At 42.8% G+C, this 19,523-nt stretch overlaps 1 protein-coding gene across 2 annotated transcripts; it reads left to right on the forward strand.

Annotated features, from left to right (window-relative positions):
* Positions 1-1,175: 1,175 nt before the first annotated feature.
* LOC139377259 (sorting nexin-16-like) lies at positions 1,176-9,026 on the forward strand. Of its 2 annotated transcripts, XM_071120264.1 has the most exons (8): positions 1,176-2,340; positions 2,430-2,772; positions 3,908-3,994; positions 6,864-7,012; positions 7,216-7,285; positions 7,680-7,816; positions 8,053-8,247; positions 8,517-9,026. In XM_071120264.1, the coding sequence occupies exons 2-8, from the start codon at positions 2,446-2,448 to the stop codon at positions 8,614-8,616; spliced, it is 1,065 nt and encodes a 354-aa protein (XP_070976365.1). In that variant the 5' UTR covers positions 1,176-2,340; positions 2,430-2,445; the 3' UTR covers positions 8,617-9,026. The 2 variants fall into 2 exon arrangements, with proteins under 2 accessions (XP_070976365.1, XP_070976366.1); XM_071120265.1 differs by lacking the exon at positions 1,176-2,340 and having other exon boundaries at positions 2,368-2,772.
* Positions 9,027-19,523: the final 10,497 nt, after the last annotated feature.

Below are 19,523 nucleotides of genomic sequence, written 5' to 3' on the forward strand. Positions count from 1 at the left end.
AAAACGGTCCGATTTGCTCCTTACATCGACTTCATGAACGTCACAAAAACCATGTGATCAAAGGTCATGAAGTTTCGACTGCAATGTTCAGTTGTTGTTTGTTTGACCCACGCGAATTTGACCGAAGATGTGACCCGCATTCATGTGGATATGTACAATTTAATGTGATATGAGGCTCTCTCGCTAAACAATTAAAAATACAATGTACACACATATTTACAGTTTGTGTGTAATATGGAGGTTTGAGATATGTTTATTTCGAAATGACAAAGAAACACTTTATAAAACAATGGCAACACTGCCATGTTGCACTGAGCCATCATTGTCCGACTCAATCAATCAATCAAATTTATTTATAAAGCCCTTACATCAGCCTATGTCACAAAGTGTTGTACAGAAACCCAGCCTAAAACCCCAAACAGCAAGTAATGCAGGCGCAGATGTACTTTCCCCAGCTTTCCTTCTGGACTTTCTTCTGCACTCGGTTGCTTCAGCCTTACCACTAAAACAAGCTCATTGACTCTTCAAAAAGGACTGCAACATTCTGGCACCATCTGAAGTACTTTGCTATAATTGGTTTGACGTGTCAAGTAGCAAATATATACCATCGTATTTAATAACGCGGCAAAAAATGAAAGTAAAACACGAAAAAGACAAGTTGAAATATATAGGTTTTGCTGCCCATATATTTACTTTACGGTATCTTTGAACGCCTTTGCTGGGAAATTGGCATGGAGGGATTTAGACACGCCCACATGCGACAATCGTTTTTTGTGACCACAGAGAGACAATAAATATATGTAATATATTGTGGACAGTAAAAAAAATAAAAAATTACAATCAATTGTGTGTGTATGAAAGTGTGTAGATATACGTGAATGCACTCCTTTAGCGCCCCCACCCCTCTCCCCCTGCACAGTTGTGAGCTATAATTTTAATGACGTTTTTTATCTTTTATTTATTTTTATTTTTTTAAAGTAAACACCACAAACTCATGCCGGGAAAAGAAAAAGGCGAAACTAATCTACGCCCGTTCTGATAAAAACCTTAGAGCATCTAGCCTCGGGGGATGCCTTGCTTGACCACACCCTCTTCCTTGCTCCTGCCCTGCCTCTTCCACCAATCCAATTGTTTCTTATGGACAGACAAGAGCAGAAGCTCTGAGCTGTCGGATCAGGTCCATTGTCTTGTCTACTGGACGCATTCAACTGAAATGCGTCTTCCGCATTTAACTCAAACACATCCATGTCTGGTTTGTCATTGATAGTTTATCCCCCCCAAAACTAGTATACAAATACATTTTGGTGATGCATTTGTAAGAGTTTATGTTTTCGCTTTTTGAGAAAGGACACTGGAGCAAGATAGAAAACTCAAGCAAGCGGATTGTAGATTTTCCAATCTATTTGGGAATTTCCTAGATATTTGGGTATCATGACGTGATTGTTTTCAAATAACTTTGAAGGACATGGGTCTCTACAAGGGAATTTTGCTCCAATGTTGTTTGTGACCGATTGTGAAAGAGAAGTGCGCGTTTATGTCTAGCTGACGTGAGAGGGAACCAAATAAAATTGGTACACATCTACAGTTTCCAAACTAATGCCGCGTTCTTATGCTAGTCGGAACTAGGAAACTCGGTATTGTCAAACTTGCTGTTTCGTTGAACGCGGCACGTGTATAGCTAGAAACAGTTGGCATGTCGGGATTTGCGAGTTTCCTAGTTCTATATGAACGCGGCATCATACTGTAGAGGCGTGAATTGTCAGAGCTGTCCCACTTGATACAGACTGTAATTCAACGTCTATTCCACGTTGGTTGTTGTGGAAACAACGTCAATTCAAACAGTATGCCCAGTGGGGAGGGTCTTTGCATAAACTAGCTAAATGGAGAAAAACAAAAAAAAAGTTAGCCAAAGTGTAATGATTTTGATCTAATAATTATTTTGTGACCACTCAAAGTAGGCTACAATAAAAGCATCGAGTGATAAATAAACCAATTTGAGTCGGATATTCACATTTTGAACTTTCTAATATGCTCGGCAGGAATGATCATGTTTACGTTAGCGTATCCGTCTGCCCATGCCCGGAAGGGGTCATTTTCCCGTCTTGTTTCGCTAGGATAATGCGGGAAGTGAGTGATTGACAATGCAGATGTTCTGTCCATGAACTTCATCTGGTATGCATACGTCGGTGATTCCAGAGAATCTGACCGGAATTTCTTAGTTTCTTTATCATCTACAGCTGTCAGGCATGCGGACTATCTTCTCCGATCTGTCCAGTATCCACATCTCCTTCTCCAAATCAGAGCAATTCGTTTCTAAAAGCCAGGGATAGGCTACAGTATGTGAGTATCCAAATATCTCTCTCTCTCGAACAGATAATGGATCACAATGTAACAACTCAAGCTCCTGTTTCTCTGCTTCATTATTCAAGAAGGTAAAGAGGTAAGATGGCCACCCCCTTTGTCCCAGTGCCTGTCCCCATGGAACGGACCCCGACCTGGCCCAAGAGGACCCCCCCCCTGGGAATTATCTCTAGCTCTGGCTTTTCACCTCCTGGAAAGTCCCCCTGGGTGAAGGCCACTGGGTCCTGGGGGGCCACGGTAGCCTGTCCGAGCCTCCCCCAGGCGTGTTCCAGCCCCGAGGGGTACAGGACATCCAGAGGAGGGGAGCAGGGGTCGGTCCAGGAGGATGGTACTCCAGGGGACAGTTGGGAGAGGCCCCTCACCCCTACCCTGCTGGGCTATGAGGTCATGGAAGAGAGGGCAAAGTTCACGGTAAGGAGTCACCCATATGATTAATTGATTGTAATTCTATGATCACAACTTATTTGATTAAACAAATTAGTTGAAGCAGGTGGTACTTAGCTGGGACAAAAAATCCTGCACACGTGATGTCAGGGAACTTGGTTTAAAAGTTCCATCCATGTTTCAGGTTCCCATCAGTTATTAAATGGTAGTTACTGTCGTATGCAGCATGTTGTTTTAAAGAGTTATAGGAGGCACATTTAATAATCAACATCGAATCTGGTTGAATTCCATACGATTTTGTGACTGCCTCTATCATGTGTGCTCTCATTCATGGAAAAGGCTGAACTAATAGTGTGTGTGTGTGTGTGTGTGTGTGTGTGTGTGTGTGTGTGTTGTTAAATGACCAGAGATAGACAACCAGTCACAAGGAAGTGACTCTGTGGAGTGTGATTCAGTTAGGTAGGGTAGCTGTATTTTATTCTTACAACCACAATCTCCTTTTAGAAAGATTGATGCTGCTTTGTAATTTCTATCTTCCTTTTCAGAGATATATATATATATTTTAAATGGCATCAGATACTGTGTTTTTGTGTGTAGTTGGCTTGGTTTTATAACACACTCACTAAAGTAGTATCTAAAGATTAGGGGTGCTGAGAGATACAATAAGTGTCTGATAAGAGTATACCTTTAACAGAACTGAACAAACATTGTGTTATGGCTGCGGTTACTTACATCCATGTCTTTGTGTGTATACAGCAGAGTTGCCCAACTGGCAGCCCACGGGCCAAAGTGGTTTTCGGCCCCCCACGTTTTCTATTAAAAAAAATAGTTTGTCCTCGCTGTAAATTTTTTATTGTTGGACATAAAAGACTGCAAAAACATCAGGAAATCATCACTTAAGTAATTTCAGATATCTGTTCAAGTATTCCCACACATAATAGGGAGACATGCCATCATATACAAATGTAAGCAAGGTTTCAAATGATGATGTTTTAGTCAAACATTACATCTGTTTGGGCTTCTTGCGCTCAATTTTCAGTAATATGTAATTATGTTCCTGTCCCCCGACCATCCGCTCAAGAAAAAATAGTTCCGTCGCTATTGATGATCCCTGGCATAAAGTATATGATACAAAAATAACATGGTCTATTTTTCACTGCAGGTGTATAAAGTCTTGGTGAGAAGGAATGAGGAAGAGAACTGGGTGATCTTCAGAAGGTACACAGACTTCGCCAGACTCAACGATAAGGTGAGCTTCTGCAGCAGACACCAGGGCTCAATTCTGAATAGTCCCTTCCACTGGATGAACTGGCCATTCTATTTCTATCAAGTCCAATTGTATTTGTCACATGCGCCGAATACAACAGTTGTAGACCTTACAGTGAAATGCTTACTTACAGCCCTTAACCAACAATGCAGTTTTAAGAAAATACCAGAAAAAAGTAAGAGATAAGAATAAGAAATAGTTAAAGAGCAGCAGTAAATAACAATAGCAGGGCTATATACAGGGGGTACAGGTACAGAGTCAATGTGCAGGGGCACCGGTGTCGAGGTATTTGAGGTAATATGTACATGTAGGTAGAGTTATTAAAGTGACTATGCATTGATAAGATAATAACAGAGAGTAGCAGCAGCATAGGGGGGAGGGGGGGGGGCAATGCAAATCGTCTGGGTAGCCATTTGATTAGCTGTTCAGGATTCTTATGGCTTGGGGCTAGAAGCTGTTAAGAAGTCTTTTGGACCTAGACTTGGTGCTCCGGTACCGCTTTCTGTGTGGTAGCAGAGAGAACAGTCTATGACTAGGGTGGCTGGAGTCTTTGACAATTTTTTTAGGGCCTTCCTCTGACACCACCTGAGATAGAGTTCCTGGATGGCAGGAAGCTTAGCCCCGGTGATGCACTGGGCTGTACACACTACCCCCTGTAGTGCCTTCCGGTCAGAGGGCAAGCAGTTGCCATACCAGGCAGTGATGCAAACCGTCAGGATGCTCTCGATGGTGCAGCTGTAAAACCTTTTGAGGATCTGAGGACCCATGCCAAATCTTTTTAGTCTCCTAAGGGGGAATAGGTTTTGTCGAGCCCTCTTGGTTTGCTTGGACCATGACAGTTTGTTGGTGATGTGGACGCCAAGGAACTTGAAGCTCTCAACCTGCTCCACTGCAGCCTCGTCGATGAGAATGGGGGTGTGCTCGGTCCTCCTTTTCCTGTTGTCCACAATCATCTCCTTTGTCTTGATCACGTTGAGGGAGAGGTTGTTGTACTGGCACCACACGGTCTGGTCACTGACCTCCGGCTGTTTCGTCGTTGTCGGTGATCAGGCCTACCACTGTTGTGTCACCGGCAAACTTAATGATGGTGTTGGAGTCGTGCCTGGCCGTGCAGTCATGCGTGAACAGGGAGTACAGGAGGGGACTGAGCACGCACCCCTGAGGGGACCCCGTAATGGGATCAGCATGGCGGATGTGTTGTTACCTACCCTTACCATCTAGGGACAGCCTGTCAGGAAGTCCAGGATTCAATAGTGAATTTGAGATTAGGGTCAATGTCATTGAGTAGTGCCATAAAATCTGACAGCTCAGCTCAGTTCAGTTCCTTCCCATATGCAAAAAATGTAGTCAATATATCGATACCACTTCAGGACTTTATTCAAAAATGGATTTTCGTTTTCATTATTAACAAAACGTTCTTCAAAAAGACCCACATGAAGGTTTGCATAACTCGGAGCGAATGTGGAACCCATCGATGTTCCATTCGTTTGGAGGTAGTATTCATCATCAAACCTGAAATAGTTTTACTTCAAAACATATTCTGTCAGCTCTAGAATTAAGTTTGTTGGATATTCACTAGTATCTCTGTCTCCCAAATAGTGTGCTAGTGCTGACAGCCCCCCCACATGAGGAATGCTGGTATATAGACTCTCGACATCTAATGTGACCAGAATTCTGGTAAATTACTATTGCAGCTGGAAACGGCAGATTTTTCTTCAATGGAAGATTGCATCATCTGTGATCTGTTGGGGCGGTATGCAAATTGGAGTGGGTCTTGGGTTTCTGGGATAATGGTGTTGATGTGAGCCATGACCAGCCTTTCAAAGCATTTTATGGCTACAGACGTGAGTGCTACTGGTCGGTAGTCATTTAGGCAGGTTAACTTAGTGTTCTTTGGCACAGGGACTATGGTGGTCTGCTTGAAACATGTTGGTATTACAGACTCGGACAGGAAGAGGTTGAAAATGTCAGTGAAGACACTTGCCAGTTGGTCAGCGCATACATGGAGTACACGTCCTGGTAATCCGTCTGACCCTGCGGCCTTGTGAATGTTGACCTGTTTAAAGGTTTTACTCACATCGGCAGCGGAGAGCGTGATCACACAGTTATCCGGGAACAGCTGATGCTCTCATGCATGTTTCAGTGTTACTTGCCTTGAAGCAAGCATGGAAGTATTTTAGCTTGTCTGGTAAGCTTGTGTCACTGGCCCGTTCTCGGCTGTGCTTCCCTTTGTAGTCTGTAATAGTTTGCAAGCCCTGCCACATTCGATCTTAGTCCTGTATTGATGCTTTTCCTGTTTGATGGTTCGTCTCAGGGAATAGCGGGATTTCTTATAAGCTTCCGGGTTAGAGTCCCGCTCCTTGAAAGTGACAGCTCTACCTTTTAGCTCAGTGCGAATGTTGCCTGTAATCCATGTCTTCTGGTTGGGGTATGTCCGTACAGTCACTGTGGGGGCGACTTCGTCGATGCACTTATTGATGAAACCAGTGACTGAGGTGGTATACTCCTCAATGCCATGGGAAGAATCCCGGAGCATAGTCCAGTCTGTGATAGCAAAACAGTCCAGTAGTTTAGCATCTGCTTCATCTGACCACTTTTTTTAGACCGAGTCACTGCTGCTTCCTGATTTAATACTTGGAAGCAGGAATCAGGAGGATAGAATTATGGTCAAATTTGCCAACTGGATGGAGATGGCGTGCTTTGTATTTGTCTCTGCGTGTGGCTCCCTGTGACTCATTTAATTGTGCCAAATCAAGGGCCAAATTGGTGAGATCATACGAGGAGATCAATAAATGTGTGAATTTATGTGAATAAAATATTGAACTGCTCTCTCTCTGTGTTTTTCTCTCAGCTAAAGGAGTTATTTCCCAGGTTCAGACTAGCCCTTCCACCCAAGCGCTGGTTCAAGGATAACTACGACATGGAGTTTCTGGAGGAGAGACAGTTAGGCCTACAAGCCTTCCTACAGAACCTCATAGCACACAGAGATCTCACCAACAGGTGGACTTCAGCATTTCCCCTTCCCCTTTATTTTATCTAGGGTTGTCTCACATGTCGTTTTCAAGAGAAATCAAGAGTGTGTCTTTTGTGTGTGCGTGTGTGTTTGGTACTACTCTTGAGTGTATCTGCAGTGAGTGCACAGATCGTAATTATATTGGAGGATGTCCATGTCGTCTTTCTGACCTTTGACCTTTCCCCCACAGTGAAGCGGTCAGACAGTTCCTTTGTCTGGATGACCCGCCAGGCCCCTTTGACAGCCTGGAGGAGAGCAGGGTGAGCTATCTCTACAGTACTTTTTTATTATCATTAACCTTTTAATAATCCAGGTTAGTCTCATTGAGAACACATGTATTTTGCTAGAGAGATCTTATCAAGATAGTAGACCTACCAAATACTTAGCTGGCTCCATGCTATGGTCTCGGAATGTCAATTGTGAATAATTTAACAATTGTGTGGCAAGCAGCATACTTCAACCAACTGAGCCAAATAGAACTAGGGTTGTGTTCAGTAGGGCATATGACAGGAAATGTTATTAACATTAAACAAAAATGAGCTTTTCTTATTGGACAAGTCTAGGTAGTTCCTCTCTGTTTTATTCAGTTTTCTTCCATTTGGTGCCTCATGAACATAATCCAGGTTCGGTTTATTGTGGCAATCTTGCTGACAGGCTTTCTGTGAGACGCTGGAGGAGACCAACCACCGTCTACAGAGGGACCTGTCGGAGAAACAGCGAGAGATTGACTCTTTGAAAACAGCCCTGGATGAGAGACAGACCCACATTGGGCTCCTGGAGAAGAGAGTGAAGTGAGGATTTGTTCTTTCTCAGTGTCTGAAGACCTAGAAATCAGGCGATTGTGTGTTTGTGTGTCTGAAAAGGGTCCTGAGTTCTCGTGGAAATTGCAAGATGTACTCCCCATCTCCCACATGATCTGACCACACGATCCAGTTGTGTGTGTGTGTGTGTCTGTGGGCTTTTAGGTGTATGTATTGTGTATGTGTTTGTACAGTATGTGTGTTAACATGGTGTCCCTCTGTCTCAGTGGTAAGTCCCCCAGCCCAGAGGGCCTTACTCCGGAGAGCAGCAGACTATCAGCCCTAGGCAGTGAGAACAGCTCTGACACAGACACTGCCGCAGACAGACACAGAGACACAGACGGAGAGGCGGACATAGACACAGACAGGGGATCATCCACTGCATTGGAGGCTGACCAGGAGACATGTCCTGAAAGAAGAAGGTACCTCGTTGACATCTCGTGTCTTTAGACACACAACCATCTCTCCTGTCCACAGAGCTACTTGTGCCAACCTGAGCTAGATGTTATACAGGTTATCTGACCTGTAAATAATCTTAAACTCCAATTAACAGACCCATATGATGTACAGATCACTGTTTACCTCCTCTCATGGAGACATAATAGGATATTTCATCTATGTCTCTGTGCTTTGTGATGTAACAGATGTTTAATTTGACCTCTGACCTTTTACCTACTCTCTGTCAATCCAGCTCAGAAATCCAAGGGCCACTCAAGGGTCATGGGGCGTACTGGTCATCTGCGGCCATTGATTGTTCACCAGACGCTTTTATAAATTCAACAACTCCATAGAATGTGGAATTCTGCATTTGATTCTGACCTGGGACCTGGAAAAGTATATGATTCCAAGATGGACTGATGATGAGCTACGAGTGTATAGACTTCATGTACAGATTCTTGCTTGTAGTGACTGCGTTAATGGGTGATTGAAGTTTTCATATAAGGTGTGTGTGTGTGTGGGGGGGGGGGGTTCTGTGTGTCTAAGGATTCTAGAAATATACTGTATATGAGTATTGATTTCCAACACTTGTTCTGCTCTCATCTAATGCCTTGGTTGTAAAATAATCAAGTGAAGATATACTGCAATATGTGTCTAACTGCCTTACATCAATCTCTTTTCTACAAAGCTAAGTACTGTAGTACTGTACTCAGGTTCTCCTCCCTGCGAAAAGCAATACTAATAAACTTGATTGATCTTAAAACGCTTTATGTTCTGTCATTGAGTCACACACAACACAAACCCTTTACTTCAAGAGACATTAACACAAAAATCAAGGAACAAATGTAGTTCCACAGTTTTTTTTTTCAGACTTCACCAGCCAATGGATCATCCTCTTCTACCTGAGATTTAGATTTGATTTTGAGAAGGTGCTGGTAGGCAAGTAGAAATAATATAAAGACCCCTGTTTCACCACAAGGTGATGCTGTTAACACGCCCAGTCAACCCTAGGCTGAAGTGTCGGGAACATAACATTCACTTCCCACCACCCATAAGTGGAATCATTCCAGCTCCGAGTAAAACTCTTGGAAGAGGACAGGAACAATTTGACACAGAAATATCTAACACGGGAAAAATAGAGAGCACTGGGCCTTAGATGTAGGACATTTTGAGGGAAGAAAACAGAAACCGCTCTGTCACAAACGCTAATTTATGTTTTGTTGTCACATACCGATAGGTGCAGTGAAATGTGTTGTTTTACAGCACCCCTGGAGCAAATTTAGATTAAGTGCCTTGCTCAAGGGCACATAGACAGATTTTTCACCTTGTCGGCCCAGGTATTCAAACCAGTGAACCTTTGGTTACTGGGCTAACCGTTAGGCTACCTGTTACCCTTGGCCTAATAGCGGATACTGACATAATAGCCCTCAGGAATATTAGGCCCCTCATTTATTGCCCCCCCCCCCACACACACACACTTGTAGGCCAAATACGCCACAAACAGTATGAAGAACATATTCACGGCCAAATCCACAGGGCTTATTTTTAGGTAATAAAAAGGGTCAATTTAAATCACTCACTTAAATGAGGTGAAGTACATTATAATGGACAAACCGCCTGTTAGTATTTTCATATTATTTTCCAAATATCGTTCCATCTTACAGATACCTAAAGCTTCCAGCTCCATGTGCTTCCCATGCAGTCACAGCATGGGCTTAAGAACAGGAAACACTACTTTGAGAGTACAAATGCAATGGGGATATATATATTTCACCACCGGGTGCCAAGAGGAATCACTCCCAAGATGTGCACTTGTGATAAAAAGTACAAAGATTTGACACGGTTAGACATTTTTTAAGCAGAATGCAGTTGAACTCCTTTCCTGCTGTTTCGACTAAAAAAGATACACAATGTCCTGGTTATACAGATGTAGGATCTTAATTTGAGCCAGTTCGCTACAGCAGGAAAATAATCCTGCAGCAACAGGAAGTGTGAATTATTATGTGGATTGTAATTAATGGACTTTTTCTATTGGTTGATATATTTTTCATTAGGGCAAATTTGAAATGTTAAAGTGGAAATTACAAATCTCCTCAGCTTTTTTAAACCTCAAATACATGACATGTTTTACATTTTCTGCATTGCAGGAAGGTTCTCCCACAACAGGGTTATTAAATTAAGATCCTACATCTGTAAATTATGTTCTTCCCCTTCCCCATGCTCTCCGGCCCTATACTTTACACTACACATTGCTGGAGATCAGATTCCTGATTGTCAGATTTGTGTTCGGTTTTGTATGTGAGGACTGAGAGGAGGCCATGGAGGATAAATGTTGGGCAATAGCTACCGTGCCCTCAGAAAGCAGTCATACCCCTAGACTTATTCCACATTTTGTTGTGTTACAGCCTGAATTTAAAACTGATTAAATAAATATTTTTCTCTCACCCAGCTACACACAATACTCCATCATGATGAAGTGAAAACATGTTTTTAGAAATGTTTGCACATTTATTGAAAATTAAATACAGAAATATCTCATTTCCATAAGTATTCACACCCCTGAGTCAATACTTTGTAGAAGCACCTTTGGCAGTGATTACAGCTGCTAGTCTTTCTGGGTAAGTCTCTAAGAGCTTTTCACACCTGGATTGTGCAACATTGGCCCATTATTCTTGTCAAAATTCTTCAAGCTCTGTTAAATTGGTTGTTGATCATTGCTAGACAACCATTTTCCACTCTTGCCATTGATTTTCAAAAAATTTAAAGTAAAAAATGTGACTCGGCCACTCAGGAACATTCAGTCTTTGGTAAGACCTTTCAGTTTCGCCAGGCGGCCAGCTCTAGTTCTTCCATTTAAGATTTTTTTCTGAACTGACTTGCCTAGTCAAATAAAGGTTGTTTCTGCTTTGTCATTATGGGGTATTGTGTGTAAATTGATCAGGAAAAAACAACAATTTAATACATTTTTAGAAAAGGTTGTAATGTAACAAAATGTGGAAAAAGTCAAGGGGTCTGAATACTTTCCGAATGCACTGTATATACAAAAGTATGCGGCCACTCCTTTAGTGGATGTGGCTATTTCCGACCACACCCGTTGCTGACAGGTGTATAAAACAGAGTACACAGCCATGCAATCTCTATACACAAACATTGACAGTAGAATGGACTTACTAACGAGCTCAGTGACTTTCAACGTGGCACCATCATAGGATGCCGCCTTTCCAACAAGTCAGATCGTCAAATTTCTGCCAAGCTAAAGCTGCCCTGGTCAACTGTAAGCTATGTTATTGTGAAGTGGAAACGTCTATGAGCAACAACGGCTCAACCGCGAAGTGGTAGGCCACACAAGCTCATAGAACGGGACAGCTGAAGTGAGTAGCGTATAAAAATCATCTCTGGAAGCAACGTCAGCACAAGAACGGTTTTGAAATGGGTTTCCATGGTCGATGGCAAACAGCACCACAGAAGCGTCGGCTGGAGTGGTGTAAAGCTCACCTCCATTGGACTCCATTGGAGTAGTGGAAACGCGTTCTCCGGAGTGATGAATCATGCTTCCCCATCTGGCAGTCCGATGGATGAATCTGGGTTTGGCAGATGCCAGGAAAACACTACCTGCCCCAGTGCATAGTGCCAACTGGATAGTTTGGTGGAGGAGGAATAATGGTCTGGGGATGTTTTTAATGGTTCGGGCCCCTTATTTCCAGTGAAAGAAAATCTTAATGCTACAGCATACAATGACATTCTAGACAATTCTGTGCTTCCAACTGTGGAAACAGTTTGGCGAAGGCCCTTTCCTGTTTCAGCATGACAATGGCCCTGTGCACAAAGCGAGGTCCATACAGAAATGGTTTGTCGAGATCGGTGTGGAAAAACTTGACTGGTCTGCACAGAGCCCTGACCTCAACCCCATCGAACACCTGGGATGAATTGGAATGCAAACTATGAACCAGGCCATTTCACCCAACATCAGTGCCCGACCTCGCTAATGCTCTTGTGGCTGAATGGAAGCAAGACCCTGCAGCAATGTTCCAAAATCTAGTAGAAAGCCTTCCCAGAAGAGTGGAGGCTGTTACAGCAGCAAAGGGGGGATCAACTCCATATTAATGCCCATGATTTTGGAATGAGATGTTCGACGAGCAGGTGTCCACATACTTTTGTTCATGCAGTTTAATCATATCTGGCATGGTAGGTTAAATTGTAAGATTCTCCAAACTTCTATAGCAGGGATCATCAACTAGATTCAGCCACGGACACTTTTTTCTTGAGTAGATGGTCGGGGGGCAGGAACATAATTACAAATCATTTGTAGACTGAAAATTGACCGTAAGTAAACATTGCTTCCATTTGTATACGATCATATGTGTATTATTTGTCCAACCACGAAAAAACAAACAAACAAACAAATAAAACCACCCGCGGGCCAAATTCATCCCGCGTGGGCCGCCAGTTGGGGTACCCTGGTCTATGGTTTTTATTCTAACACCCGTTACCAACAGGAGGTCCCGTGAAAAACATGGGCCCGCCTATAGAAATCAAATTCCTGTCCAACTGATTTGTTCTGGCGCCGGCCCTGCAGGGCAGTTATGGTTGGCTGTCGACTCTGAGCTCAAGAACATCTGGACTGAGGGAGAAATTCAGATAAAAATGTAATTCCTACAGTTTTCAGTTTGTTTTTTTATATACATTGGCCTCATGAGTCCTTTTGTGGAGCTTTTGAACCTTATTTTTAAAGCCTTTGAAAAACTCACTTCTGAAAGCCCAGTGCAGAAATACAGTTATGTGCAACGATTGAATTACAGTCTGATTCTTGTACTATGAACTAAGATGTGGGTCTTTTATAACCTGCACAAGTAACCCAGCAAGCAAAATATTGCACATGATGTCTTATTGATGTCATTTTCTGGTTGTAAACTGTTTTTCTGGCTGCGAAGACGTCATGTAACCTGATTACAACCAGCTGCTCTCTGTTATAACCAGATAAAGCCATCCCAGCTGACTCACAGCTTCCCCTCGGAAGCTCCACTGAAATGACTCCTTCTTCTGCCCCACCAGACTCACCAACTGCTGGAGCAGTAACATCTCTCAAGTAGTAGAAAGGACAGCTGAAGACAAACTTTTAATGGTTTTTCCTAAGAAATTTGGATCAATATAACATTTACACGTCAGGTAAGATCACTTCACAACAGTGTCAACTGTGACCCTGAAACCACACCCCCATTAACTCCTTGTAGCTGGGCATGTAAACTCAATACATAACAGTTCACATAAAGTATATCCACAATGATTGATGTATAGGTAAGGCCTATGATAGTTTTTTTTGGCTTGACAGAGTAACATGCTGATCGGGTCCACAGCCTCTTCAGATTTAAGTCATGATAAAAAGCTCTGCTCCTATCGATCTTCTGAATGGTAATTTATTTATTTGTTTATTTGGATCCCCGTTAGCTTTTGCAGAGGTAGCAGCTATTCTTCCTGGGGTCCACAAAAAAACACAAAACATGACAAGTAACAAAACACTGATACACTGATAGGCAAGGACAGTCACACACATTTAAAATACAACAATATACAAACAATACAACCAAAAATGAATACTAACAATACAACAACAACAACAACAAAAATGTGTGTGTTAAAGTGTGTCTGTGTGTCTGTGTGTCTGTGTGTGCCTGTGTGTCTGTGTGTCTGTGTGGGTGTATGTGTGTGTCTGTGTGTCTGTGTGTCTGTGTGTGTCTGTGTGTCTGTGTGGGTGTATGTGTGTGTCTGTGTGTCTGTGTGTCTGTGTGTCTGTGTGTCTGTGTGTGCGTGTTTGGGGGTATGTGTCCCCTCACAGTCCCCGCCATTTCATGAGATGTCTTTTTTTAAAGGTCATTTTGCTGTTTTCTTGAGTAATTGGAGATGGGAGTTCCATGTGATCATGGCTCTGTATAATACTGTGCATTGCTGTGAATTCGGTTTTTGACTTGAGGACTGTGAAGAGACCCCTGGTGGCATGTCTTGTGAGGTATGTATGGATGTCTGAGCTTAATGTTATTTGTTTATGCAGATCATTAAATTCATCTATCGTCAACCTTCAACCAGGAAAGACTGGCATGCATGTTGTTGATGTTAGTTCTGTGTGTGCAGTTAAGGGCAAGGTGTGTTGCTCTGTTTTGAGCCAGCTGCAGCTTTGCTGCGTCTTTCTTTACTGCACTTGACCATGTTACTGGACAGTAATCAAGATGGGACAAGACCAGAGCCTGAAGAACTAGCACAGTTGATTTTTGTGTCACCCCTCCCCATCTTTACAACAACTTTGTCAATATGACTTAACCATGATTTGTCAAATATATTTTTTAATTGAACCTTTATTTAACTAGGCAAGTCAGTTAAGAACAAATTCTTATTTACGATGACGGCCGACACCGGTCAAACCCGGACGACCCTGGGTCAATTGTGTGCCGCCCTAATTGACCATCCAATGTCATTGTTCAGCTTCCTCAACTTGCTAAATGGTCACACCCTTTATCTCCAGTTGAGGTTTAGAGCTTAGAGAATGTTTTGAACAAAAGACAATGGTTTTTAGTTTTAGTTGTATTTAAGACCAGTTTATTATTAATCACCCATTCTGATACTGACTGTAACTCCTTATTTATAATTTCAGTGAGCTCTCTGGCTTTGTGGCAAATCATTTGTAGAGAAGAGTAACAACAGCCCAAGGTAACTGGGGGGGGGGGGGGGGGGGGGGGGGGGGGGGCAAGGCTAATCGCCTGGGTAGCCATTTGATTATCTGTTCAGGATTCTTATGGCTTGGGGCTAGAAGCTGTTAAGAAGTATTTTGGACCTAGACTTGGTGCTCCGGTACCTCTGACATCGCCTGGTATAGAGGTCCTGGATGGCAGGAAGCTTGGCCCCAGTGATGTACTGGGTCGTACGCACTACCCTCTGTAGTGCCTTGCGGTCGAAAGCTGAGTAGTTGCCATACCAGGCAGTAATGCAGCTAGTCAGGATGCTCTCGATGGTGCAGCTGTAGAACCTTTTGAGGGAGGTGTATAGTCCCAGGGTCCTTAGCTTAGTGATGAGCTTTGAGGGCACTATGGTGTTGAACGCTGAGCTGTAGTCAATGAATAGCATTCTCACATAGGTGTTCCTTTTGTCCAGGTGGGAAAGGGCAGTGTGGAATGCAATAGAGATTGCATCATCTGTGGATCTGTTGGTGCGGTATGCAAATTGTAGTGGGTCGATGGTTTCTGGGATAATGGTGCCGATGTGAGCCATGACCAGCCTTTCAAAGCACTTCATGGCTACAGACGTGGTCGGTAGCACTCAAATAGACAGCTACGAAGAATATAGATGAAAACTCTCTTGGTAAATAGTGTGGTCTACAGCTTATCATGAGATACTCTACCTCAGGCGAGCAAAATCTTGAGACATCCTTAGATGTTGTGCACCAGCTCTGCACGAAATCAGCCACCACCCTTTTCTCCCTTTGTCTTACCAGAGGCGGCTGTTCTATACTGCCGAAAAAGGGTAAAACCCGCCAGCTGTATGTTTTTCATGTCGACGTTCAGTCACGACTCTGTGAAACAAGATATTACAGTTTTTAATGTCCCGTTGGTAGGATATACATGCTCGTAGTTTGTCTATTTTGTTATCCAATGATTGTACGTTGGCTAATAGGACCGATGGTAAAGGCAGATTACCCACTCGCCATAGGATCCTTACAAAGCACCCAGACCTACGTCCCCCACATCGCCATGTCTTTTTCATGCGAATGCCTTGTCGGGTGTCTGAAGTAAATCCTTTGCGTCCAACTCGTTAAAGAAAAAATCTTCTTCCAGTACAAGGTGACTAATCGCTGTCCTGATATCTAGAAGCTCTTTTCAGTCATAAGAAACGGAGTCAGACACATTATGTTCAAAATAAGTTTCAAATAACGCAAAGAAACACAAACAATAGCACAATTGGTTAGGGGACCGTAAAACGGTAGGCTTTTCCTCCATAGCCATTATCACAGTTATCATCAATCCAGAGGGCTCTAACAGTTCTTACAGTTCATTCTTAACAGAATTAACAGGAGCTTGTCAACAATTGGCATGAATTCTTTAACAAATACTTCCAATGCTGCATTTGGATTCACTTCCTCTTACACATCACACGTTTTACACCTTCAACAAATAAGATATTTTGTATGATCACTTAGAAATTACTTTAGGCCCAACCTTTGGCACTTTTGCTTTCCGTGTTATTTCCACAATGTTATGGTCACTTCTGCCAATGGGAACTGGTATTGATTTGGAGCAAAGCTCTGCAGCATTTGTGAAGATATGATCAATACAAGTGGATGTCATAGATCCAACACGATTGGTATACAGTTCAGTTGGTTGAGTGATACCCTGTGTCATATTACAGACATATTACATCAGTCACAGTTAGAAGCTTCTTATTGAGAGGACAGCTAGCTGCTAACCAGTCAATGTTCAGGTCAATGTTCAGGTCAGCCAGAAAATAGACCTCTCTATTAACAACACATATACTATCAAGCATTTCCCACATATTATCCAAATACTGACTGTTAGCACTTGGTGGCCTATAGCAGTACCCCAAAAGAAGAGGCTTTAGATGAGGCATGTGAACATACAACCACAACACTTCAACAATATTTGCTATGAGATCCTCTCTACGCTTCACACCGGCCGATATTACATTTTTGGCCGATACCGATATCTGATATTTTCCTTGCCAAAAAAAACAACCAATACCGATAACTGATATTACATTTTTTTTGCGGCCTTTTAAGCATTCTAGTACAGTTAAATAGTTAACACACACATGGACGCAGGGGTCTAAGGCACTGCATCTCAGTGCAAGAGGCGTCACTACAGTCCCTGGTTCGAATCCAGGCTGTATCACATCCGGCCGTGATTGGGAGTCCCCTAGGGCGGTGCACAATTGGCATAGCGTCGTCAGGATTTTGCCGGGGTAGGCCGTCATTGTAAATAAGAATTTGTTCTTAACTGACTTGCCTAGTCAAATAAAGGTTACACACACACACCACACTGACCAAAAATATATTTTGTTGGCATTTACATATGTCCCCATTACCAGGCTTTCATCAGTACAAAAACCTTGTTGACCCACTGTGCTGTCAGCATGCTGCATCATGAGCATGCAGCATTCAGCATGCTCATGGGGCTGACATCGCTGGTCCAAATGTCAGTCGTGAAGCTTACAGATATATCGTGCATTCCTAGTAATTCCTAATTTAATCCAACCAGAGTTAGGATATCTAACAATCTAACAACCTGCATTCAGAATGACTTCCAGGGCAGGGAAGATTAAATACTGAGACTACCTCAATCATCTAAACTGGAACAACCATCTCAGTATAGGGTGCAATAAATCCAATTACTAACAGAATAGATTAGTTCAGAAAACTGTATGTTATTTATCTTTGTATAGCATAAAATTATACAACCAATCAATGTACATTCATAAACACTGATGTTAGAGTAAAACAAATCATTCTGAAAAGTTCCCTGACGTAGAGTATGCTGGGAAATATTATACAGTTGAAGTCGGAAGGTTACATACACTTAGGATGGAGTCATTAAAACTAGTTTTTCAACCACTCCACACATTTCTTGATAAAAAACTATTGTTTTGGCAAGTCGGTTAGGACATCTACTTTGTGCATGACACAAGCCGTTTTTTCAACAATTGTTTACAGACAGATTATTTCATTTATAACTCACTGTATCACAATTCCAGTAGGTCAGAAGTTTACATACACTAAGTTGACTGTGCCTTGGAAAATTCCAGAAAAGAATGTCATGGCTTTATAAGCTTCTTATAGGCTAATTGACATCATTTGATTCAACTGGAGGTGTACCTGTGGATGTATTTCAAGGCCTACCTTCAAACTTAGTGCCTCTTTGCTTGACATCATGGGAAAATCAAAAGAAATCAGCCAAGACCTCAGAAAAACAATTGTAGACCTCCACAAGTCTGGTTCATCCTTGGGAGCAATTTCCAAACGCCTGAAGGTACCACGTTCATCTGTACGAACAATAATACGCAAGTATAAACACCATGGGACCACGCAGCCGTCATACCGCTCAGGAAGGAGACGCGTTCTGTCTCCCAGAGATTAACGTGCTTTGGTGCGAAAAATGCAAACCAATCCCAGAACAACAGCAAAGGACCTTGTGAAGATGCTGAAGGAAACAGGCACAAAAGTATCTATATCCACAGTAAAACAAGTCCAGTATTGACATAACCTGAAAGGCCACTCAGCAAGGAAAAAGCCAATGCTCCAAAACCGCCATAAAAAAGCCAGACTACGGTTTGCAACTGCACATGGGGACAAAGATCGTACTTTTTGGAGAAATGTCCTCTGGTCTGATGAAACAAAAATAGAACTGTTTGGCCATAATGACCATTGTTCTGTTTGAAGGAAAAAGGAAGAGGCTTGCAAGCCGAAGAACACCATCCCAACCTTGAAGCACAGGGGTGGCAGCATCATGTTGTGGGGGTGCCGCGCTGCAGGAGAGACTGGTGCACCTCACAAACTAGATGGCATCATGAGGAAGCGAAATTCAGTGGATATATTGAAGCAACATCTCAAGACATCAGTCAGGAAGTTAAAGCTGGGTCGCAAAAGGAAGAGGACGAAGAGCCGGATGCCTCGTCTGGACCCCGCAGAAGACAACTAGGAAAGCTGCCGTTACCGTCAATATTACTCGCCAACGTGCAATCATTGGACAATAAACTAGACGAGGTACGATCACGAATATCCTACCAACGGGACATCAAAAACTGTAATATCCTGTCCTTCACGGAATCGTGGCTGAATGAGGACATGGATATTCAGCTACACCGGCAGGATAGAACAGCACAAAGGGCGAGGGGGGGGGGGCGGTCTGTGCATATTTGTAAACAACAGCTGTTGCACGTAATCTAAGGAAGTCTCTAGATTTTGCTCGCCTGAAGTAGAGTATATTGTGATAAACTGCAGGCCACACTACTTGCCTGGAGAGTTCTCAGCTATACTTTTCGTGGCTATTTATTTACCACCACAGACAGATGCTGGCACTAAGACCGCACTCAGTCAGCTGTGTAAGGAAACAGGAAAACCAGAGGCGGCGCTCCTAGAGGCCGGAGACTTTAATGCAGGGAAACTTAAATCAGTTCTACCAAATCTCTATCAACATGTTAAATGTGCAACCAGAGGGGAAAAAATTCTAGATCACCTGTACTCCACACACAGAGACGCGTACAA

The sequence above is a fragment of the Oncorhynchus clarkii genome, chromosome 20 (assembly GCF_045791955.1).
Source record: "Oncorhynchus clarkii lewisi isolate Uvic-CL-2024 chromosome 20, UVic_Ocla_1.0, whole genome shotgun sequence".
Taxonomy (NCBI): domain Eukaryota; kingdom Metazoa; phylum Chordata; class Actinopteri; order Salmoniformes; family Salmonidae; genus Oncorhynchus; species Oncorhynchus clarkii.